The 24,187-nt window shown below is 37.2% G+C and overlaps 2 protein-coding genes across 4 annotated transcripts in view; one reads left to right on the top strand and one right to left on the bottom strand.

Annotated features, from left to right (window-relative positions):
- Positions 1-1,098, bottom strand: part of PRORP (protein only RNase P catalytic subunit) — a 121,413-nt gene extending 120,315 nt beyond the window's left edge. The window contains exon 1 of one of the 2 annotated variants that reach the window (XM_072838246.1): positions 183-1,098. The gene's annotated coding sequence lies outside the window, so the exon portion shown is untranslated. The remainder of the gene's footprint in view (positions 1-182) is intronic. The other variant, XM_072838247.1, reaches the window with a different exon arrangement.
- Positions 610-22,990, top strand: PPP2R3C (protein phosphatase 2 regulatory subunit B''gamma). Of its 2 annotated transcripts, XM_072838254.1 has the most exons (13): positions 621-1,038; positions 5,331-5,458; positions 7,672-7,776; positions 8,382-8,494; positions 9,135-9,232; positions 10,706-10,776; positions 12,849-12,981; positions 13,372-13,427; positions 13,505-13,580; positions 14,412-14,548; positions 16,642-16,779; positions 19,267-19,326; positions 22,682-22,990. In XM_072838254.1, exons 1-13 carry the CDS (start codon positions 981-983, stop codon positions 22,868-22,870), a joined length of 1,362 nt encoding a protein of 453 aa, XP_072694355.1. In that variant the 5' UTR covers positions 621-980; the 3' UTR covers positions 22,871-22,990. The 2 variants fall into 2 exon arrangements, with proteins under 2 accessions (XP_072694356.1, XP_072694355.1); XM_072838255.1 differs by lacking the exon at positions 16,642-16,779 and having other exon boundaries at positions 610-1,038.
- The last annotated feature ends 1,197 nt before the right edge of the window (positions 22,991-24,187 follow it).

Genomic DNA, 24,187 nt, shown 5'->3' with positions numbered 1-24,187 from the left:
GGCCCTGGGCCGGCATAACAACCCCAGCAAGCCGCCAAACGCGTCAGGTGAGGATATGAGGGCGGGGGAGATGGGGAGAGAGCCGAGCCAGTAATTCAAGTAAGGAAGGAAGGTCCACGAAGGGCACTGCCGGCCGTGTAGGGACAGATCACAAACGAAGTTCACTCCATTCAACAACTCACCTCAGCGCTCACGTTTAAAGCAACCATAAGCCCCGCGGGACTACCGCGTCCACAATGCACAGCGAGGGCTCCGGCGACCGGGGAGTGGCTGAACCACACGCAGGCGCTCCGCCGGGCCGGATGGCGATTTAAAAAAAAAAAAAAAAAGAAAAAAGAAAAGACAATTTTGAAGGTTTTGACAGAAAGGGCTGTTGAAGACGTCTACTACGTACAAGGAAACTTTAGGACTTCTAGGGATCCGCAATGAGCAAGGAAAATAAATTGTCACTGAGGAGGGCACTTGACGGGATGAGCACTGGGTGATATGCTATATGTTGGCAAATTGAACTCCAATAAAATAAATAAATAAACTGCAAAAAAAAAAAAAAAAAAGAAAGAAAGAAAGAAAAAGAAAATATATTGTGAAGCAAGAAGTCTCTTCCATCCGGCCGGAAACACCAAAGGACTTCTGAGTCACGTGGTACACACGCGCCAACGTCCCAAGTTAGAGAAATAAAACGCGGGTTTCCTTATCTTGCACCTTTAAAATTGGATTTGGTGAAGTTTGGCCCTGCCTCATAGAAGATCATTTTTTTCCATCTGTTTCAAGTCGGCTTTCCCTGCGGGTAACGTGATGGCCGTATTCTCGGCAGTGGCTGTCACCGGTTCTTGCCTCGTAGCCGACTTCCGCCCATGTCCAAGATGGCGGTTGAGCGTTCCTGACCTTTACGGGGCTGGGCAGTGATTGCTGTCTGAGCTAGTAGGGGGTGGAGCGGTTAGTAAACAGCAAATGCAGGAGCTGCTGCGCGGGAGTCAGCCATGGACTGGAAAGAGATTCTTCGCCGGCGGTTAGCGATGCCCAACACCCGTACAAACAGTGAGTTTGAGAGGGGCTGCTCTGGGAGATAGGCCGGCCGTAAACTCCTGAGGGAGATCCGGGAGGAGAAGCTACTGGGAGCCCCACTTTACGCTTCTGTGAAAGCTCCCTTGACAAAGGCAGATGGGACGTGGCTAAGGGGCACGGAGAGGTTTGACCCAGCCTTACCGGGAGAAGGATTCCGGAATGAAGAAGAGCTCTCATACCACTCGCTCACGTGGCTTTGACTTCGGCTTTTGAGGAATAATTGAGAAGCCTGCTTCCAACAACTCTTCAATCCTACTACAACCTATAATCCATTGGTCTTACGCCTTTTTACTCTCACACTTTTTTTTCACTTCCCTTACCCATTTTAGATTCCATAATTTATTTTTCCTTATTCTTTTCCTTCTCCTTCACACTGGCTTGTTAACCAGCCGGGTTAAAACTATCTTTCTCATTCCACACGTGCCCTTGGGACAGCCAAAAGTGGCTGGAGAAAAACGGAACCATGGAAAATTGCCTCACTTTGAATTCATGTCCACTAACCAGATAAGTGTTTCACTTCTTTATTGACACATATTCCACATTTCCCTATTCATTCTCCTCTACTCTGAGGCAGTTCTCATCTTCCAGACCTCCAGTTCTTCGGTATGTCCTACCTGCTCCTTGTTTTCAGTTGATGAACTTGTGTATGTATTTGAGAAAGTCGAAGCAAAGAAAACCCTCACCTGTTCCACGTAACCATTTCTGTCAGCCCTTTCACCACCATAGATGCCTGTAAACTCTGCCTTTTCCACACTCCTGTTTGAGACAATTCCTCCACTCCAACACTAGATACTGTTCCCTTTCTTTTATCCAGTGACTTCACTGTTATCTTTTATGTATCATCAAATCTTCCTCCTGTACTGGATCATTTCCATCAGCTCTGACAAACTATAATAATTCCATGTAAAAAAAAAATCATTTCATTTCACATCTCCAGTTTTTGCTGCATTTTTCTGCACTCCTTATAGGAAAACTTATCCAAAAAGTCACGTGTATTTGTACTCTCTCCTCTTCTTCACTCTTAAATCCTCAGCATGTTTGTGCCTGTTATATGCCAAGCACTTTTTTAGGCTATAGCAGTAAACAAAACAGACAAAAGTCCTTGTGGAACTTAAGCTTTGGTGTTGGGAGAGATAAAATAGTAAGTAAATCATTTAGGTTGTACAATGTGTATTTAAGGCTTTTCCTTCATTGGTATGCTAGATCCTCTTTTTGCCTACTTGAAGATATACTCCTACAGTTGTCCCCTCTCTCCTGCATCAATTTTTCTTCCCCAGTCAGCCCTGTTAGTGTATGAATATGGTGGTATTTCTCTCACCTTAAAGAAACTTTCTTGTCTTTATTTCGGCCTCTAGCTCTGCCTCATTTCCCTGCTCCCCGCCTTACACCAATGCTTTGTTAAAAGGATTGTTGCTTAAATCTGTGCTGTTTTTGTCAGGATCATCAGTGATCTCCATTGTTGTTCCAGTGGTCGGTGTTTAGTCCTCACTTTACTTGACCAGCCAGCAGTCCCTGCCAGGGATTGAGTAATTCACTCTCCTCCTAAACATCCTTTCCTCTCTTGGTTTCTGGGAGACTTAACTCCTTTAGTTTTCTTCCTACCCCACCAGCCAGCCATCTCTTCTCAGTCTTTGTGTTTTCTTCTCCCCAACAGCTTAGCATTGAAGTGCCCAAGAGCTATCTACACTCACCTTCATGGTGAAATTAGCCATTCTTACAGCTTTAAATACCGTATATTTATTTTTGTCTCCTAAATTTTTGTCTGTTTTCCAAATGCCAGATTCATATATCGTAATTGCCTACTTGACATGGCCACTTGGTTCTAATAGGTATCTTAATCTTAACTTGTCCAAAACTGAACTCCTGCTCTCCTTTTTAACTTGCTCACACATAGCTTTCCCCATATGCTCAGGTCAAAACCTTTGGAGATCTCAACTGCTCTTTTTCTCTGATACCCACATCCTGTGTGTCTGCAAATCCTGAGACTTAAAAGAAAATATAACCAGAGTATTTACTCCCAAACCACTTCATTGCAGTCACCCTGGTCCAGGCCACCACCATCTGTCACCTGGATCACTGCCTTAGCCTTCAAATTGCTTCTGGTTGCTCTCTCCCTCACCAGAATAAAAGCCACTGTCTTTATTTTTTATTTATTTATTTATTTTTTTAAGCCACTGTCTTTATAATGACTTAGTGACGTTTACTCCTGTTATCTGCCTTCCCTCATCTACTCTTTCTTCTGTCTCATTCTGCTGTAGCCACACTGGCTGCCTTCTTCTTCCTTGGATACACCAGGCACACTCCTATCTTAGGATCCTGGCACTGGCTATTTCCTTGCCTGGTACGTATGCACTTCTCCATTTACCTGGATCACCTGCTTCCTTACCTTCTTCGGTTTTTTTGCCCCACTACATCTCAGTGAGGCTTTCCCTGACACTGTTGAAAGCTGTATGTAAGTATGGACACGTGCACACATCCACTCATGCATATACATGTGTGTCCCTAGAATATGTTGGATGGAAAAGAGTGAAATCATGAAAACTGCTCTTGGGATTTGGGCTTGGGTGACTGGATAAATACAATTAACTGGGGATAGAAATACGAAATTAGAAGAAGAGTAGTAAGGTGAGCAATGTATGTTAGATGTGTTGGAGTGTGAGGATGAAAATATTTTTGTTTTGAATGTATGAGTTTAGAGTTCAAGAGCAATGTCTAGGGGCACCTGGGTGGCTCAGTGGTTGAGCATCTGCCTTTGGCTCAGGTCATGATCCTGGGGTCCTGAGATTAAGTCCCACAGCAGGCTCCCCGCAGGGAGCCTGCTTCTCCCTCTGCCTGCCTCTCTCTGTGTCTCTTGTGAATAAAATCTTTAAAAATAATTAAAAAAAAAAAAAAAGCAATGTTTGGGGTAGTGACATATATTTGGGACTTAGAAGTCAAACTACAAAAGTTGAAATGAGGAAGAAAGATTAACAAAAAGGGAATGGCCAGAAAATGAATCAACAGTGCAGCCTAAGGTTAAAAATTAACATGGCACTGTGGCAGAAATGTGGGCATAATAGAGGTTTAGGGCAACAGCTATAAGCATGTTGGAAGGAAGTGAGACCAGGAAGTGGAAAATAAACTATTAAGAAAATAGGTCATAGAATTGAAGATTGCAATGAGGCTGAAGTGCAGCTATTATGACAAGTTTTGAATTGCCAGGGAAAAGAATTATCTGAGTATATTTGAGTTTAAGATTTTATTTAAGTTCAGGACAGCCTGGGTGGGTCAGTGGTTTAGCGCCCCCTTCAGCCCAGGGCCTGATCCTGGAGACCCGGGATCAAGTCCCACGTCAGGCTCCCTGCAGGGAGCCTGCTTCTCCCTCTGCCTGGGTCTCTGCCTCTCTCTTTCTGTGTGTCTCTCATGAATAAATAAAATCTTAAAAAAAAAAAAAGATTTTATTTAAGTTCAGTATATTTAGGAGCAGATAAGACCTGTGGTCTTGCCATGGAACCAAGTGACAGAGGTGACCCCTCTTCAGAGTTGAGGTATCAGTTATTCACAAATGTTTATCCTTTCTTGACGAGTGCAGGACCTTGAGGTGAAGAACACTGTGTGCCAGTGCACTGGACTGACTAAATGAGACAGCTGTAGGCCAGCAGCAGGCCAGCTGGAGGGTAAGAGCATCCTGAGGTGTATGCTTCAGATGGAAGGTAGAGGAACAGTGATTGCAAGGCTGAAACTTCATGAGGTCAAGGCCTATGTCTGTTTTCTCGTCACGCTAGCCCCAGTACCTAGGAGTGTTCTATACATAGTAGGTACTTAGTAGTATTTTGATGGAATATTCATGAATGTGCCAGAGGTCTGTAAGAGAGGTAGTGACTTGAGGAAGAGACAAGTATAGAGATAAAAAGAAGTGGAGGGAGCAACTAAGATGTGGTTGAAGATGCAGGGGAGGTTTGTGATTCTTGGTGTTTAAAGATAGATGTTCAGTGTATAAAGACAATTTTGAACGTCTTTTTTGCACCTTAATTACATGATAGTAAAAAAATACTGATTTTAAGGGACGCCTGGGTGGCTCACTTAGTTGGGTGTCCAACTCCTGATTTCAGTTCAGGTCATGATCTCAGGGTCTTGAGATGGAGCCCACATTGGGCTCCGCACTGGGTGTGGAGACTGCTTAAGGTTCTCTCTTTGCTTTTCTTCCTCCCTGCTCTCTATAAAAAGCTAAATAAAAATAATGATTTTAAAAATGCTTTTCCCCCTTTAACTTGTTTTGTTACCAGGAAAAAAAAGTGAACAAGAATTAAAAGATGAAGAAATGGATTTGTTTACCAAATACTACTCAGAATGGAAAGGAGATAGAAAAAACACAAATGAATTCTATAAGACCATTCCCCGGTTTTATTATAGGGTAAGTGGTATCTAAGCAAATGTCTCACAGAGTTTATAACTGAAATGTAACTTTTAAAATGGGATCAGAATCTTTTTATATAAATAAATAGAGGATTATAATTTAAATTTTATATATTTCATTGTAGTTGATCTTATCGTTTTGAAATTGGTAAAATCTCAAGTTGTGATATAAATCAGTGTAAGAACACAAAGTTGTTACTTGGCCCCCTTTGAGTTAGAGGCCTTTCCTTCCTGATTTTTCTTAAGATATTAGTAGTAGGTATTCTGTTGGATTTTGTGTCAGGCTTTTCAAAAGACAGGTTTACTTGGCTGATCACCATTTTAACTTTGTCTTTTACCCATGTTCTAAGGTGTAATACATTTTGCTGAAGTTTAAACTGAAAAATAGATTAAAATGGAAAACTTGAAGAGTTACACTTAATTATATTTCCTTTAATTAAACCATAAAGAAGTCTTTGAAAAAAAGAGAACATGAAGACCTTAAGAAAGTTACTTACATAAACCTGAAATTGAAGACTACTGAAAAGAATAAGACCTATTTAGTATTATGTAAAATGTGACCAGAATGGAAAGTTAACTGTGGAATTTTAGAGGAGTGTCTCTTAAACTTGTTACCTTCTAAACTCAATTATAACATTATTTACAAAGAAAGTAACCATTGTTTTACTTGCATTTAGGAGCAATGTATTGATATAAGTGAATTATCTAAATAGTTATAACTTACTTCTTCAAGTACCAACCTTTTCCAAATGAACCATTTTTATTGGAAACTTTTCTGTAATACCGTTTCCCAGTCTTTTAAGAATTACAGGACCAGGGGCACCCAGCTGCCCCCAGGTCGGTAGGACATGTGACTTGATCTTGGGGTTGTGAGTTCAAGCCCATGTTGGGTGTAGAGATTACTTAAAAATAAAATCTTTAAAAGAAAAAAAGAATTATATGACTAATCCACGTTTTCATGGAAAAGAGAAAAAACAGCTGATACTTTCCCATAACATTGCACAAAGATATAAATATTTCTAAATGAATCCTTCTCCATACTTCTGTGCATGTGTGTATTTAACAACAATGGAATCATATCATATGTACTTCTGCTTTATGCGTTTCACATTTTCTTATAAAGTCAACTAAACAACTGAAATTTTTTAATAGTTTGGGGGAGCAGGAAGGGAATTGACATTTATTGAGTGCCAGTGTACTCCAGAGCACTTTATATTCATGATCTCATTTAATCAGGATTATGAAATAGTATCTTACTAACCCAGAAACAGCCCTTAGATGTTGACATGACTGACAACTTGACATTTCTGTACTTCTGTACAGAAGTTGTACTTCTGTACAACTTTCCTGTACTTCCAGTACCAACCTTTTCCCCACTTCCGTCTCTTCCTTCTCTTTGTGACCTCTTCCAGATCCCACGATTTCCTGGCTGTAGAGGTGGATTTATGGGATGTTCTTTCTGTTTCTTCTTCTGTCTTCCCACTGCTTTGGAGAAACCACCTACCATCTTTGGTTACCACGTCTCTCCTTGGCTGATTAGCTCGTTGACTAGGCACCAGAGCACCATCACAGTCTCAGCTCCAGCCTTACCTCCTAATGCTTCCTCTTTTCCATTCCTTTTGATGGGAGGGATGGCTTCTTAGGTTTTGGAAATGAAAGAACCAATTTGGACTGTGGCTAGTCACATTTAATAGGACAGAGCTATAGACTAAGAAGAAATAAATCCTTGAAGCAATTTGAAGTCAAGCTGGAATGAGTCATTTTAAAGCCCTGTTTACAGAAATCACTCCAGTGGGCAGACCCTCTGCCTAGGAGGTGAACATAATAGACCCTGGCTTGACTGTCTCCAAGAAGTAAGGTCATTCAAGCTCAAAGCCATATTTGCAAAGACCATCTATCTTCAGTTAGTCCTAACTTAATTCCATGTCAGTCTAAGGTTATAGTGAAAAGAGTACTCTAAGAATGTAAGGTGAAACTTGGGCTCTTTCCAGGCAGGGATCTGGCCTTGCTGATCATTGAATTCTCTGTGGATTTCTTTTAGTTAAATGAACTTTTTAAATGAATGATAACCTGAAGTTAAGCAAAACTGATATACGAAAAGTAATTTGAGGCAGTGCAATATATAGTTATTTTATGAGGCAGAATATATTTTACATGATCCAATAATAGTATAGAATTTAAGTGTAGAAATTAACTCTAGTGTATTTTTAGCTGCCAGCCGAAGATGAAGTCTTACTACAAAAATTAAGAGAGGAATCCAGAGCTGTCTTTCTACAAAGGAAAAGCAGAGAACTGTTAGATAATGAAGAATTACAGGTAAGAATAGGATTAAAGATTGCTTTGGAGGTTAGCCATTTCTTTATTTGTACTAAAGTCATAGAGGATCTCAGGATGTCTTAATGGAGCCACTACTGGAGAGTGGGTGAATGCACCGGCCCTTGTGCAATGATTCCTACCAAAATCATCTACAGAGCTTGCCTGTGCACCATCTCCTAAAGATACTGTGTTTTGTTTTGTTTTGTTTTGTTTTGTTTTGTTAAGTCCCTAGGTGCCAAAGTCGAGAACCACCACTCTAGGCTCAAACTTCAGGGGTTCACATCCTAGCCATGCTCTGTGATCTTGGGCAATGGACTTAACATTTCTGTGCTTCCATTCTCTTCTGTTACATGGATAACAGTATTTATCTGCATCAAATAGATATATGGATTAAAAAGGTACCATATGTGAAAACTTTAGTCATTCAATAAACACCTGCCATTTGTATTATGTTATTAGTAATCAAAAGGATAATAGGGAATGAGATTCATCTTAGTCTGATAGCAGAGATTTAATATTATCATTTTAATGGAAATAACACATTTTACGAATGTTAAATTTTGTTTTGTTAACTGTAACATCTTCATTTTTGCAATTCTCCTAAGAACTTATGGTTTTTGCTGGATAAGCACCAGACACCACCTATGATTGGAGAGGAAGCAATGATTAATTATGAAAATTTCTTGAAGGTTGGTGAAAAAGCTGGACCAAAATGCAAGTAAGAATAGTATAATTAACAAAGGGGTATGTTATGTTAAGCATTCTAAATGCATGAAATAAATGTCAATGAAAATATAAGTCAACAGTGTTGACAATTTGAGTCCATTTGAGTTATAAGTGAAATTTAATAAAATTAGTCAAGAAAATTACATTGGTATGAAGTTATGAAAAGAAACAATAGCTTATAATATAGTATGTTTTTATATTACACAACAGTATATGCTTTTATTCTTTTTTGGATTTTTTTAACCTTTTGCTCTTTAGATGATAAAATTCGAAGATGTATGACTTAATGTATGACTTAATGTTTTAAGTTTTGAACTGTGGTTCTCACTTTGAATTTTTTCATTTTGATTTTTTTTTAAATTTTATTTATTTATTCGTGAGAGACAGAGAGAGAGAGAGGAAGAGACATAGGCAGAGGGAGAAGCAGGCTCCTCATAGGGAGCCCGGTGTGGGACTCGATCCCCAGACTGGGATCTCGCCCTGAGCCAAAGGTAGACGCTCAACCGCTGAGCCACCCGGGCGTCCCCCATTTTGATTTTTAATTGTTTGAATTCATGTTCTTGTTTGCTAATTCAGTATAGAAGTCATTTTTATGTTATGTTGGCAGACTAATCTTTATTTCCTTTCCTTAGGCAGTTTTTCACAGCAAAAGTCTTTGCTAAACTTCTTCATACAGACTCTTATGGAAGAATTTCTATCATGCAGTTCTTCAATTATGTCATGAGAAAAGGTGATTTCATTTTTATTGTGTTTAAACTCTAATCTGGGAATCAAGGAAGTTTTGGTACATGCTTTTACAGTATTCCTTTTATGTGAAACAACTCTCTTAGTAAGTTTGAATAAATAGCAGAATTTTTTTTTTTTTTTTTTTTTTTTGAGAGAGAGCACACATGACCCAGCATGGGGAGAGGTATTGGAACAGAGGGAGAATCCCAAGCAGGCTCCATGCCCAGAAGGATATCACAACCCAGAGATCATAACCTGAGTCAGAATGAGGAGTTGGATACTTAACTGACTGAGCCCCTGAATAGTAGAATTTATCTTTTGACCCAGATTTTTTTATTATTATTATTTTGATTGTCCTAGAACTTACTAGAGCTGAGATTTTCTACTATAAATTTGGGTTCATTATTCTAAACCATTATTACAAAACCAAAACATGTATCCTAAATATACTAGCTAAGAGCTATATATCAAAAACTGAAGAGTTTTAATGTAATTGGCTAGTAATTCTATTTTACCAATATACAGTTGACCTTTGAAGGGGTTGGGACACTGACATCCTGTGCAGTAGAAAATCTGAGTATAAGTTTTGACTCCCCCAAAACTCTTAATAACCTGTTGTTGACTGGAAGTCTTACGAATAACATAAACAGTTGATTAACACATGTTTTATATGTTATACATATTATATACTATATTCTTACAATTAAGTAAGCAAGAGAAAAGAAAGTTATTAAAATTGTGAGGTGGAGCACCTGGCTGACTCAGTCAATGTAGCATGCAACTCTTGATCTCGGGGCTCGGAGTTTGAGCCCCACATAGAATGTTGAGATTACTTAAAAAGAAAAAGAAAGGAAGGAAGAAACAAACAAACAAACTCATAAGGAAGAAAAAATATATTTACAGTACCATACTGTACTTATGGGAGGGGGGAGGACGTGTATAAGTTGACCCACACAGTTCAAACCTGTATTGTTCAAGGGTCAGCTGTATTACAGGTTGAGTTGCCTGAGAGGATAGTTCCAAACTCAGAATTGTAGCATCAGATTCAAGGAGCTTTTATTAAACAACCTGGAGTTATGATTCCTATAAGTTCCATAGTGATCTGTGAAGTCTTAATGTGTACCATCTTTAATTTTTGGTCAGAGTAATTAACCTCAGTAGAGTAAGAATAAATGCACCTTTATTTATAGGCATAACATTACATTCACTGTCCCTTTCTGGTGGAACACCAAGTTTAGTGGGTAAAGAATATTTTCAGGGGCATCAATTTTATTGTCACTTTAGGCAGCGTAGAATTATTGATATCTGCCATTAATCCTCTGGTCTATTTTGTTACAAATAACTTTGGGGTTACTGAATAAGTAACGTGTGTGAAGAAGTATGTTTGTAGAGTTATTAGTTTGTCCCACTAATCTAGCTATTTATCTCCTTTTATGGTAAAGGACAGATCTTAAAATTGCGTCTTCTTTATTATCAGTTTGGCTTCATCAGACGAGAATAGGACTCAGTTTATATGATGTTGCTGGACAAGGGTACCTTCGGGAATCTGTAAGTATTTGCCTACTTTAGTAACTACAATAGACACCAAAATTTTAACAGTAGTTATCACTGCCTGTTGGGATTACAGGTGATTATTAGTTTTTGTTTCTCTGCTTTTGTTTGTTTTTACAAATAATGTGTTACTAAAAATCTTTTAAAATGTATATTGACCACAAAAAAAATATATTGACCACAAAAATTCCTTTTTAGATTTTTCCTCCAACTTTTAAAAACAGCTTTTCAAAGGAGAAAAAAAAAGAATGTAATGTTTTAACAGGATTAAAAAGCATTGAAGAAACAGAGGAAAACTATTGGTTACTCATAAGTGTTATAAATGTTAGGGCCAGGAATTTTTCAGGCTGACAAAGAAAGTTTGATAATGCTTAATAAGGGAATATAAAATAGGCCATGATTTCCCAAACTCTCAATTCATGGGGCCCTTAGTATCTCGGTAATTTTTGCATAGTGGCTCTAAGTCAAAAGAAATACCTAAAAGTTCCATTTGTTAGTTCTAAACAATTTAGTAAATATTCATTAGGATTATTACTATATTAGCCATTTGAAGAAAAATACACAGAAGTTGAAAGTAAGTAATATTTTTGCTTCATTCTTAAATTACAAATACTAATGGAATCTGTGCCCAGGGGGCACACTGTATGGCCAGTCAAACCTGGCAGTTAGATTGAATAGTCATCCTCCCTTCCTGTTCCACACGTTTGTGTAGTACTTGCTTTGTCACAAAACCATCAAGAACCTAGCTTTGCAAAGATTGATGTCATCAAAAAGCATATATCTCGGGCAGCCCCAGTGGCGCAGCGGTTTAGCGCCGCCTGCAGCCCGGGGTGTGATCCTGGAGACCCAGGATCGAGTCCCACATCGGGCTTTCTGCATGGAGCCTGCTTCTCCCTCTGCCTGTGTCTCTGCCTCTCTCTTCACTCTCTCTGAATGAATAAATAAATCTTAAAAAAAAAAAAGCATATATCTCCATTAGTGTTGAAAATGTGAACTACGGGATCCCTGGGTGGCGCAGCGGTTTGGCGCCTGCCTTTGGCCCAGGGCGCGATCCTGGAGACCCGGGATCGAGTCCCGCGTCGGGCTCCTGGTGCATGGAGCCTGCTTCTCCCTCTGCCTGTGTCTCTGCCTCTCTCTCTCTCTCTCTCTGTAACTATCATAAATAAATAAAAATTTATAAAAAAAAAAAAAAAAAAAAGAAAATGTGAACTACTTTGAGCTCATAGCTCTAGCTCATGGCAACATATATTGTGTACTCTCTGGCAGATGTCACTGTTTTTTAAATATCCTGCTGCACCCCTATGAGTTTACTGAAGCATTCCTGGGGAACAATTTGGGAACTGTCGGTTTAGCCTTCACATTGCTGGTGGGAGTATAAAATGGAGGTGGCCTTTTTGGGGGAGGTGGGAAGTTTGCCAATGCCTGTCAGAATTATAAACAGGCACATTCTTTGATTTAGCAATATCACTTACAAAAATTATATCCATATTCTCTCATAACATCTATGAATAAAAAATTATCTTGGTGCCCTTATAATATTATTTTTAAAATTGCAAAAGATTAGAAAGAACCTAAATGTCCATCAATAGGAGAGTAGTTAAATGGATTATAGTACATCTAAACAGTGAAATAATACATAGCTATTTTTAAAAAAGAAGTCCTTTTTTTTTTTTAAAGATTTTATTTATTTATTTGACAGCACAAGCAGGGGGAGCGGCAGAGGAAGAGGGAGAAGTAGGCTCCCTGTTGAGTAGGGAGCCAAATAATGGCCTCAATCCCAGAACCCTGGGATCACGACCTGAGCCACCCAGGCACCCCTTTTTTGTTCCTTTTGAATTTGGAATTATGTAAAATGTATTGCTCATTCAAAAATGTTAAAATTGAAATAAAAAGCAAATTGGTAAAACATAATATTAGTTTTTACCACTAACAATAGTTAGATTTTATCATTAATATACTATTAATAACTGGAAACTTTTTAGGATTGAAATCCAACATTCGAGTATCTAATGAAGAAACAAGATCAGACAGTTAACACTTTAATGTCTTGATTTGTTTTGTTCTTTCAGGACTTAGAAAACTACATACTGGAACTTATCCCTACCTTGCCACAATTAGATGGGCTGGAAAAGTCTTTTTACTCCTTTTATGTTTGTACAGCAGTTAGGAAGTTCTTCTTCTTTTTAGACCCTCTGAGAACAGGTAAAAGAAATTCTTAGATATTAAAAAGATATTATTTAAATCTCAATAACTAGAGAAAAGTCTTGAAAATGTCATTTTTCTAACACATCGTCTTTAATATGTAAAGATCTTTTATGATTTACTTGCACCAACTAGAACCAGCCATGTCACCTAACCTCTTAGTTTCTTCATCTCTAAAGTAATGTACGAACTGGATAACCAATGGATCCTTTCAGTTCTAAGCAGCCAGTTATTCTGATATGATTTGTTATCCCTGATATGTAATATACTGGAGACTTGTTCTCGATAAAAAATATGAAGGCTTAAGATGTCAATTGTGTGATTACTCTTCTAAAATAGTACCTTTATAAAATTTTCCTCTTTTTTTAAAATTGTGTTTTTTCTTTAAAGGGAAGATTAAAATTCAAGATATTTTAGCATGCAGCTTCCTAGATGATTTATTGGAGGTAAGTCTGTTTTTTAAATACTTAATTATATTACTTGACAGTTACTGTCTTCTAATTATATCTCTGTGTTTATTTAGTTAAGGGATGAGGAACTGTCCAAGGAGAGTCAAGAAACTAATTGGTTTTCTGCACCTTCTGCCCTAAGGGTATATGGTATGGTTCCTGTCATAATTCTAAAATTTGAATGATCCATTCCTCAGTTAATTAGTATTCAAAGGACAGTTTTATACATAAGCTAGTTTACCTTAGGATGAAAGTATTCTAATTACCTTAAGAGCTAATATTTTATTTTATTTTATTATTTTATTTATTCATGAGAGACAGAGAGAGAGAGAGAGACAGGAGAAGGGAGAAGCAGGCTCCATGCAGGGAGCCCGACATGGGACTCGATCCCGGGACTCCAGGATCACACCCTGGGCTGAAGGCGGCGCTAAACCACTAAGCCACCAGGGCTGCCCAAGAGCTAATATTTTAGATTACTAAAATTTACTTGTCATTTTCTTACTCTTTAATAGAACATACAGAATGTAATTATCTTGCATTGTGATAAAATGCCACTGCTATCAGTGTCCACAGTGGCAGGTATTCTAAGGATTGTTTCCTTTTTCCTTTAATTTTATTAGAGTGCTACATTCTTATGTTGGGTGGCCTTCTGACTCATCTTGGCATCCTTCATCTCTCAAGAGCCAGCATTTCAGTGCTTTTTATTGACTCCTGTTTAATTTTGAAACCTAGGAAAGTACTAAAAGGTTGCAAACTGAAAACAAATAATGATGGAAATAGCCCCAAAGGTCATGGCTTTGCAAAGCTTAAGGGGTGTTGTGATAGAGAGTACAGGGATAACTGATCTTAGGGCACTACCCTAATATAGTTTGAAAACCAAAGTATTAACCAATAAAAAGAACTTTTTGTATTTATTCATTTGTCCTCTAATTAGAATTTTATTTTGGTCATAAATATCTTTTTACCATTTTTCTTCCCAAGGCCAGTATTTGAATCTTGATAAGGATCACAATGGTATGCTCAGTAAAGAAGAACTCTCCCGCTATGGAACAGCAACCATGACCAACGTCTTCTTAGATCGCGTTTTCCAGGAGTGTCTCACTTATGATGGAGAAATGGTAGTAGTTTAAATCTCTGCTAAGTTTTAAAAATTTAGGCTCCCACAGTTTCCACAAACTTTTTTCTTGATGTGATTTTATACCAGTATCTTTTTTATATCAGCGTTTTTTTATACCAGTATCTTTAAAAGCCTGAACTAATCAAATTGTGAGTTTTGGAGTCCTTGATCTTAAGGTAAATTTACTTAAAAACATAGTCTCAGGACAAATATAAAATTTGTATATTTTGTTCATTTCATTATCAGTGTATCTCTTTTTTTAATGTTTCAAGTTTTATTTATTTATTTATTTATTTATTTTTCAAGTTTTATTTAAATTCCAGTTAGTTAACATATAATATTAGTTTCAGGTATAGAACTTAATGATTCATCACTTAATACAACTGTAACCCAGGGCTCATCCCAACAAGTACTCTTCTTAATGCCCATCACTCATTTAGCCCATCTCCCCTGCCCACCTCCTCTAAGAAGTATGGATTGTGGGGGGAAGAGGGGTGTGTGTGAAATCTGAAGTTGGCAAATCCTCGACTGTTTTCAGGATAGGTACACTATCTGACCACAGATGCTGTGATTTAAATCTAAGAATCAGGTTGTATTACTTTCTGAAAGTGGTTATATTAGCAGCTGCTGATTAACATGCACCTGTCCTTTTATCACAACAATGCTACTATAGTTAAGGAAATTCTAAATAGCATTTTAAAATCACCATCCTTGTTATTAAAAACGTGTTAAAGATGTGATAAATTAGGCAGCCTGGGTGGCTCAGCAGTTTACCTCCGCCTTCAGCCCAGGGCCTGATCTAGGAGATCAAGTTCCGAGTCAGGCTCCCTGCATGAAGCCTGCTTCCCCCCCTCTGACTGTCTCTACCTCTACCTCTACCTCTACCTCTCTCTCTCTCTCATGAATAAATAAAATATTAAAAAAAAAAGATGTGATAAATTGCCAAACCAGTGATATGTAAGAAATGGTCATATTGTCAGAAAAGAATTGGGGTTTTATGTTTTATCACTTGGTTTGAACAGCCATTTTCTAAAGAACACCATTTTTAGCCAGCAGTATAGGAAAAGAGGGAACAGGTGCAGAAATTCTGCTTTGTGACTCCTATAGCTGTCTATAGTCAACAATGAGGAACTTGTAGTATGCTAATGACTTCTGGCGAATACAGTCACAACTGTACAGCTACAACTTTGGATGGACCTAGACCATGATGAGCCTTTATCTCTTTAGCTCTTTATACTGCAATTTATGCAAAAAGGAATTCTTAATGTTAGCCTAAAAAAATACAAGAATATAAAATTTTTTCTTAGTGGAATCTCCAGTGTTCTTTTCACTATGCAAAAAAAGTCATCTGAGTATCCCATTTTTTTTTAAATATTTATTTATTTATTTATTTATGACAGTCACACAGAGAGAGAGAGAGAGAGGCAGAGACACAGGCAGAGGGAGAAGCAGGCTCCATGCACCGGGAGCCTGACGTGGGATTCGATCCCGGGTCTCCAGGATCGCGCCCTGGGCCAAAGGCAGGCGCCAAACCGCTGCGCCACCCAGGGATCCCCAGTATCCCATTTTTGTAGAGAAAACTTGCTATTCTCTTCATGTCTTTCTAGCTTTCATTTGTGTTTTGCCTTTTTTTGGGTGAGAAAAGTTTCAGTTCACTGTAGAGTATTGGTTGGGTAGTCTTAAGATGGCTTCTTACTGGAAATCATCTGATTTTAAAATGTTTAAATAAATTTCAAAATAACTATTTAAATATTCTCTTCATTCCAGATGAACTTTTTTTCCCCCAAACTGACCACACTGAAATGAAGATACTAATTTAGTGGCATTATATAATAGCTTAGTCGCTGTCTTGTCCATTTCAAAGGCATAATTAAGTTACTCCTTAAGACAGCAACTCTCTCATAAGAAAATGTATCCCCAGAACTGTCCTGTATAGATTAACTGCTATGTAGAATTTTTAGAAACCAATATTAAGTATACAAATGAGTATCTCATTTCATATTTTAAAAATTGCCATCTTTGATTGTAATACAGCTTCAAATCATTATTCACTTGAAAAGTTAATTCCAAAGAAGGCTATTCTTTTCTTTATAGGATTATAAGACCTACCTGGACTTTGTTCTTGCGTTAGAAAATCGAAAAGAACCTGCAGCTCTGCAGTATATTTTCAAATTACTTGATATTGAGAACAAAGGATATCTGAATGTCTTTTCACTTAATTACTTCTTTAGGGTAAGTCTCATTTCTGTAAATGAGTCATTGTTCCTTAAGATATCTTACATTTTTTATTTATCTACTTAGTAGCAATTTTATCCAACTTGTGATGTTTAAATTTAATAAAAAGGTTTAGTAACAGATTTTATTATTAATATTTTTTTAAGAGGCTCCATGCATGCCCAGCATGGAGTCCAACATGGGGCTTGAACTCCTAACCCTGAGATTGAGACCTGAGCTGAAATCGAGAGTCAGACACTTAATTAACTGACTAAGCCCCATAGGCACCCCAATTTACTAGCAGATTTTGGAAGAAAATCAAGTCTTTTTTTTTTCTATTTTTAAAACATATAAATAGACTAAAAGTTGATTTGATTAGTTGTAGAACACAAAAGTGTAAAATATGTGTTGGGCACTGGCCATTGGAGACTGAGACATACATGAGAAAGTGTGCTTTTGTGATCAAAACTAGTATATAAAATCCTTCAGAAGCTTCAATTAAACAGTTCAGAAAAGGTAGAGGTTTTGCAGACTTTGGTAGTACTATTAAATGCTGTGCTACAAAATAAAAATTACTTATTGTAATAATTTTAAAATTATTGCATGCTGCATTTCAGCATGAAAACAGATTTGCTAAAGTGCTTATTTTGTGAATAACATGATGAGTCTTGAAGGAAATTTTACTGTATCTTATCTGATAAGCATTCAGATACACAAAGTATAAAAGTAGGAATGTCTGCCCTTTTAAGATAAATCATTTCCTAAATCTGGTGACTTCTCTGGTGGCATAGTTTTATACGGTAGTATTTCACTCTCTCATCTTATTTCTATAGCTAATTTTTAGAAGACTGATTTTTATATGGTTAACACAACAGTAGGGAGAAATGGCTTTTTTTAAACAATAAAAATGACATTTTCACATCTTTGTCATGAAACATTTTTCCCCAGAGGCTTTTCCTTTTCCATTTAAAAATCTGGGATGCTTTAGGGGTGCCTGAGTGGTTCAGTTGGTTAAGCGTCTACCTACGGCTCAAGTCATGATCTCAGGGTCCTGGCATTGAGCCCCACATTGGACTCCCTGCTCAGTGGAGAGCCTGCTCCTCCTCTCCCTCTGCTCTTCCCCTGCTTGTGCTCTCTGGCTAGCACGCACGTACTCTCTCTTTCTGTTAAATAAATAAATAAAACCTTAAAAATTTTTTTAAATTAAAATTTGGGATATTTTAAAAATAACTATTTGGTTTCTGTGTTTCATAGTATATAAAATTCATAGTTTCATGTTAAATTCCGTAAACTTCCAAAATGATTTCCTAGGTAGTAATGACTACAAACATTAGGATAAATTACAATCACAGTATTAGGATACATTTTTTAAAAATTCAATCGGTGGCCAGTCTCAGAATACCAACTCATCATATGGATGTCCCACTTTAGGCAGACCTATTAAATGAAAATTCAGTTTTAGAAAAAACAAATATATTTTGGAAATTACTCAATCCTCTCATATAAGGATTTCTTTACAGTATCTTAGAATATTAAATTTTGTTTTCAAAATATTTTATACATGAATTTATTTTATCAAAGTATTTAGGCCTGATTGTATGGATTAAGGTAAGGACTTACTGGTGCTGAGTCCTGCAGTCATAAGCTGTTCATAGAATGTTTATACATCAGTATCCCAGTGATAAAGGCTGGCCCAGCTCATGCACTCTAGATCCTATCTCTAGGTCTACTACACTAGTAGCTGTGAGTATATACTCAGATTCTCACCTACTTCAAAGAGATTCCCTATGCACACAATGATATCAGTGGCACCACATACAGAGTAGCTGCATCTGCAACATATTTGACTATTTACCAAGAATTTTAAGCTTCACATTTTCTAGTGAATGACTCTTGCCTAAAATACTTATTAGTCCAACTGGATCACAGTAGTTTCTTCTGTTAGTGGGTTGTTTGGTGGGGGGAGGGGTAGGTGAGGGGGGTGTCGTGTTTTTTTGTTGTTGTTGTTTTTGTTAAAGGTTATAAAAGAGAGTCTGAGGGAGGCTTACCTCCACTTCTTTTTCTGTCAACTACAAGGCAAAGTATAGGGTGGGAGGCAGAGGTGGCAGATTGGGTATCTTAAAGAATGGTGAAGGTATGAACAACATTCCTGGAAAATGCAAGAATTGGGCATAACAAAATAATTGCTAGGCCATGTAAAGACCCATCTGGGGTGGAGACCATTCCTATATAGTAGCAATAATCTGCGGTCTTGTATACTTTTTTCTGGAATTCTTAATAGCAAGATAAAGATCTAGAAAGGTTGATGGTCACACTGATCTTTGTTTAAGTTTTGCTAACTGGATGTGAAGCAAGGTCAAGGAAGCTGGGAACATTAGCAAGAGTGGTCAAAGTGATAAGGCTTGTGGTCTGATAGGAAAGGAAGTGGGACTAGAAAGGGGACATGGGACAGGAAGGGGGCTGTGTTCTATTTTTTTATTTACAGACTTATTTTTACCCATACAGGCCATACAGGAACTAATGAAAATCCATGGACAAGATCCTGTTTCATTTCAAGATGTCAAGGTTACCTTTTAAGTATTAAGCTCTACACCCAGGGTGGGGCTTTTGGACTCTCCCGATCCTAAGATCAGGCACCGCATGCTCTACCGACTGAGTCAGCCAGGCACCCCCTACCTTTTCTTACATAATACCTACCAGTTTGGGCACCAGTTGATATGGCTCAGGTCATGATCTTGGGGTCCTGGGATTGAGCCTGCATCAGGCTCTATCTGCTCCCCCCTTCCCTTTCATGTGCACATGCACACACACTCTCTCTAAATAAATCTTTTAAAAAATAACATACACAATACCATAGAATCATGTATATTAAATGAAATTTTGTAAGAAAGAAACCTAGAATATGAAGTACTAAACCAAATCAAGTATTTGCTGTTACTTGTTCTGAATCTATATTCAAATCATTAGAAACGCTGACCACACTTGGACTAATGATTTGTATAGTTTATAATTTTAGCATTGTCAGACTATTTTTCATTGGAAGCATTCATTCATTTTGATTTTAAATGAAGAGAATCAGTAGAGCCTGCATCCTTTGACAGCCTATTCCAGTGTAAAATTCATTTTTATCTTGGTAACTACACTTGACCCTTAAAACAACATGAGAATTAGGGGCAACCACCACCCACATGCTGTTGAAAATCCATGTAGAACTTCCCAAAAACTAGTTACTCATAGCTTGCTGTTGACTGGAAGCCTCAAATAAACAGTAACATAGTTAACAACACATTTTATATATGTTTTATATACTATATTCTTAAAAATAGAGCTTGAGAAAGAAAATTATAAGAAAATGCATTTACAGTATACTGTATTTATCAAAAATATCCATGTTTTATTGGACCCATGCATTTCAGACCTGTGTTTGCAAGGGTCAGCTGTATTTAGGTTTGGGTACTTTTTAAATTTACTTCAAAGGTCTTGCTTGCTTGCTTGCTATTTATTAAGGAGATACCAATCCTACAATATGAAAACTACCACTATTTGAAACACATGCTAATACTTCATTTTAATAGTCAGACTTCTAGCTGTGAAAAACATACAGTATCCAGTACAGATTTAGGTTAAATAATGTAATAAAATAACCCATCTAATTTTAAATAAGTGTAAGATAAAGGGCTGTTATGGTTTAATATAAATGAGACAAATCTGAAGCTATGCAATAGGCAACCTAAGAACTAGTAATTTTAAATTGCCTCTAAGCTTGAAAAGGAAGTTTCATAAACATACAAGACTAAAAGCTTGTACCTTTAATTTACCTAATTGTTTTAATCTTTTTTTTTTTTTTTTTTTTTTAAGATTTTACTTATTTTTTGAGAGAAAGTACACAAGCAGGGGAAGGGAGAGTGACAAGTAAACTCTGTGCTCAGTGCAGAGCTTGGTCTTATGACACTTAGACCATGACCTGAGCCGAAATCAAGAGTCAGATGCCCAACTGACTAAGCCACCCAGGCACCCCAAATTGTTCTTTTTAAAATATAATTTGCCTCCTTAAATGCTACTAAATCCTGAGTAATTTTACCACAAAAAGATTAGAAAACATATACCGAATTCCTTATAAATACTCCTACAGTATACCTCAAAGTAGAGAAGTTTTTCCATCCGTTCCAGTAAATTTTAGCATAATTTCATGGTCATTCTGGATGATTAATTCTTTAAAACTGAACCTCCCCCACCAACCACCCATTTTAGATCCAGAGTATAAAAGGTTGACATCTATATTGGAAATGAAGCTTTGTCACGGTCTTGGCTTTGGAAGCAAGACCTTGTTTTACCACCAATTAGAAGACAATAAAAAAGTTTTAAGATACTTAACACATATTCAAAGAACAGTGCATTAGTTTTGCCACTAATTAGCTATGCTAGCTTGGATTCAACTCTGAACCTCAGTTTTTTTTTTTTTAATTTTTTTTTTATTGGAGTTCAATTTGCCAACATATAGCATAACACCCAGTGCTCATCCCATCAAGTGCCCCCCTCAGTGCCCAGTCACCCCCACCCACCTCCCTTTCCACCACCCCTTGTTTGTTTCCCAGAGTTAGGAGTCTCTCATATTCTGTCTCCCTTTCTGATATTTCCCACTCATTTTTTCTCCTTTCCCTTTTATTCCCTTTCACTATTTTTTATATTCCCCAAATGAATGAGACCATATGTTTGTCCTTCTCCGATTGACTTACTTCACTCAGCATAATACCCTCCAGTTCCATCCACATTGAAGCAAATGGTGGGTATTTGTCATTTCTAATGGCTGAGTAATATCCCATCGTATACATAGACCACATCTTCTTTATCCATTCATCTTTCGATGGACACCAAGGCTCCTTCCACAGTTTGGCTACTGTGGACATTGCTGCTATAAACATCGGGGTGCAGGTGTCCCGGCGTTTCACTGCATCTGTATCTTTGGGGTAAATCCCCAGCAGTGCAATTGCAGGGTCATAGGGCAGATCTATTTTTAACTCTTTGAGGAACCTCCACACAGTTTTCCAGAGTGGCTGTACCAGTTCACATTCCCACCAACAGTGCAAGAGGGTTCCCCCTTTATCCACATCCTCTCCAACATTTGTTGTTTCCTGTCTTGTTAATTTTCTCCATTCTCACTGGTGTGAGGTGGTATCTCATTGTGGTTTTGATTTGTATTTCCCTGATGGCCAGTGATGCAGGCAGAGCAGTTTCTCATGTGCTTGTTGGCCATGTCTATGTCTTCCTCTGTGAGATTTCTGTTCATGTCTTTTGCCCATTTCATGATTGGATTGTTGGTTTCTTTGCTGTTGAGTTTAATAAGTTCTTTATATATTTTGGATACTAGCCCTTTATCTGACAGGTCATTTGCAAATATCTTCTCCCATTCTGTAGGCTGTCTTTCAGTTTTGTTGACTTTTTCTTTTGCTGTGCAAACGCTTCTTATCTTGAAGTCCCAATAGTTCATTGTTTCTTTTTTTAGATGAGGGATAGCTATTAAATACCTAAGGAATCCTCCAATAAAATTGTGATTGTACATAGAGAAAAGGAGACTGCCTGTGTATGAATTAGCAGGAAAAAAAACTACAAAAAAAATTTTACATAAACTCAAGTGCCAGCGTTGAATTTCACATTACTATATGGTAGAAATTTAGTGGGTCAGATACCAGATTTTTTTTTTTAAGATTTTATTTATTTATTCATGAGAAACACACAGAGAGAGAGAGGCAGAGTCACAGGCAGAGGGAGAAGCAGGCTCCATGCAGGAAGCCTGATGTGGGGTCGATCCCGGGTCCCTAGGATCAGGCCCTGGGCTGAAGGCGGCACTAAACCGCTGAGCCACCTGGGCTGCCTGATAACAGATTTCATTGTGTTTTTTTTTTTTTTTTCTCTCTTGCAGGATGAAATCTTTGACATGGTTAAACCAAAGGATCCTTTGAAAATCTCTCTTCAGGATTTAATCAACAGTAATCAAGGAGACACAGTCACCACCATTCTAATTGATCTGAATGGCTTCTGGACTTACGAGAACAGAGAAGCTCTTGTTGCAAATGACAATGAAAACTCTACAGACCTTGATGATACATGATCTCTCAAAGACTAGACTGTTCATTAAGATAAGCTTGAATGTTCCATGTAAAACCTTTTAAGCACAATTCTTAGAAACAGCTTAAATAAAACACTCCATATGCCTATAGAACACAGCAAATGTTCTGGTTATTGGAATTTTGCTTGTGGTAGTTTGGAAGCAATAGGACCAAATATTGTTTTAGGAGGTAGTAAGTTCTTGGTCCATTTAGCTCAAATATGGCAAAAAGGTAGAATCCATTCAAATGTGTATGATCTTTAGAAATAAAGGAAGTTTTCATGGGATATTTCTGACATTAGACATTAAGAATTTAAATACTTGAAGGATAGTTTATATGTGGTCATTTAACCTTGAGTCTTCTAAAGTATTATCTGTATCATAGATTATAAACTTCCCATTTGTAAGAATAAAGCCACTTCTGGATTAGATGTGTTTAAAGATGATATTTCTTTTTGGAGGATGTTTCAATAAAAATATTCAAGTTAATATTTTACATTAAAATCACTGGTACAAAAAAAAAAAATCTGTCTAGCTTTTTAACCAGTACCAGTATTACATTTTCTTCAAATTTATTTTATTTATTTATTTTTTAGGGTTACATTTTATAAGACTCAACTCCAGTTTGTTAAGGAATTTTGTTAGAGAATGTGTTAATTCAGTGTAAAGGTTCTCAATTATACTCTTCTGTTTCATTTTTTTTATGAGAAGAAAGATTAGAAGAGGGTAAAATATGAACAGTGATCCAGAGGGAATAGTAATTACAAAAAGGGTCGAAAAGGAAGGAAAAGTAAAAGAGGCTTAAAAATAAGACAAAACCATTTAATTCATTTCTGGGAAATTTTATAATTTGCATAAATAAAGTATAAAAATTTAAGGCACAGTGAATAACTATATAAACATTACAAACTGGCCACTGTTGGGACAATTAAAGAAAGTGAAATTTAAGAAACAAAATTTTCATAATCTTCCTTCTACTATAATCAGAAAAGTTTCTAGGTAAACTTTCAGATCTAGGGAGAAAGGATTCAGATCTTTAGATATGCATGCCTTCACTGGATAACCCAATAAATATCTGAGTTGGAAATCCTATCTCAAGTTAAAAACAAATTAGAGGGAAGAGGTCAGGTTAGCATGTTTTAGAGCTACTGGTAAACTATTTATGGTGACATAAATACATAATCTGAAGATTAATCCCTTAAAGGTACTAAAGAGTTTATAGCCATGACCAAAAAATTACCATCACATACCATGCATGAACTACTGTACCACAAATCCATGTAACTGAAGATTGCAAATGAAAAATTATGTTTCCTAAAT

The sequence above is a fragment of the Canis lupus genome, chromosome 9, assembly GCF_048164855.1.
Source record: "Canis lupus baileyi chromosome 9, mCanLup2.hap1, whole genome shotgun sequence".
Lineage (NCBI taxonomy): Eukaryota > Metazoa > Chordata > Mammalia > Carnivora > Canidae > Canis > Canis lupus.
The sequence above is the reverse complement of the archived record's forward strand: the minus strand, read 5'-3'. Positions and strand labels throughout refer to the sequence as shown.

What these genes read in the sequence shown, in the direction of transcription:
- PPP2R3C (XM_072838254.1), top strand. Translation starts at nt 981, where the DNA reads ATGGACTGGAAAGAGATTCTTCGCCGGCGGTTAGCGATGCCCAACACC. An exon ending in AAAGCTGGACCAAAATGCAA is followed by an intron (nt 8,495 to 9,134) that starts GTAAGAATAGTA and finishes TCCTTTCCTTAG; the next exon opens with GCAGTTTTTCACAGCAAAAG. An exon ending in TTTAGACCCTCTGAGAACAG is followed by an intron (nt 12,982 to 13,371) that starts GTAAAAGAAATT and finishes TTTTCTTTAAAG; the next exon opens with GGAAGATTAAAATTCAAGAT.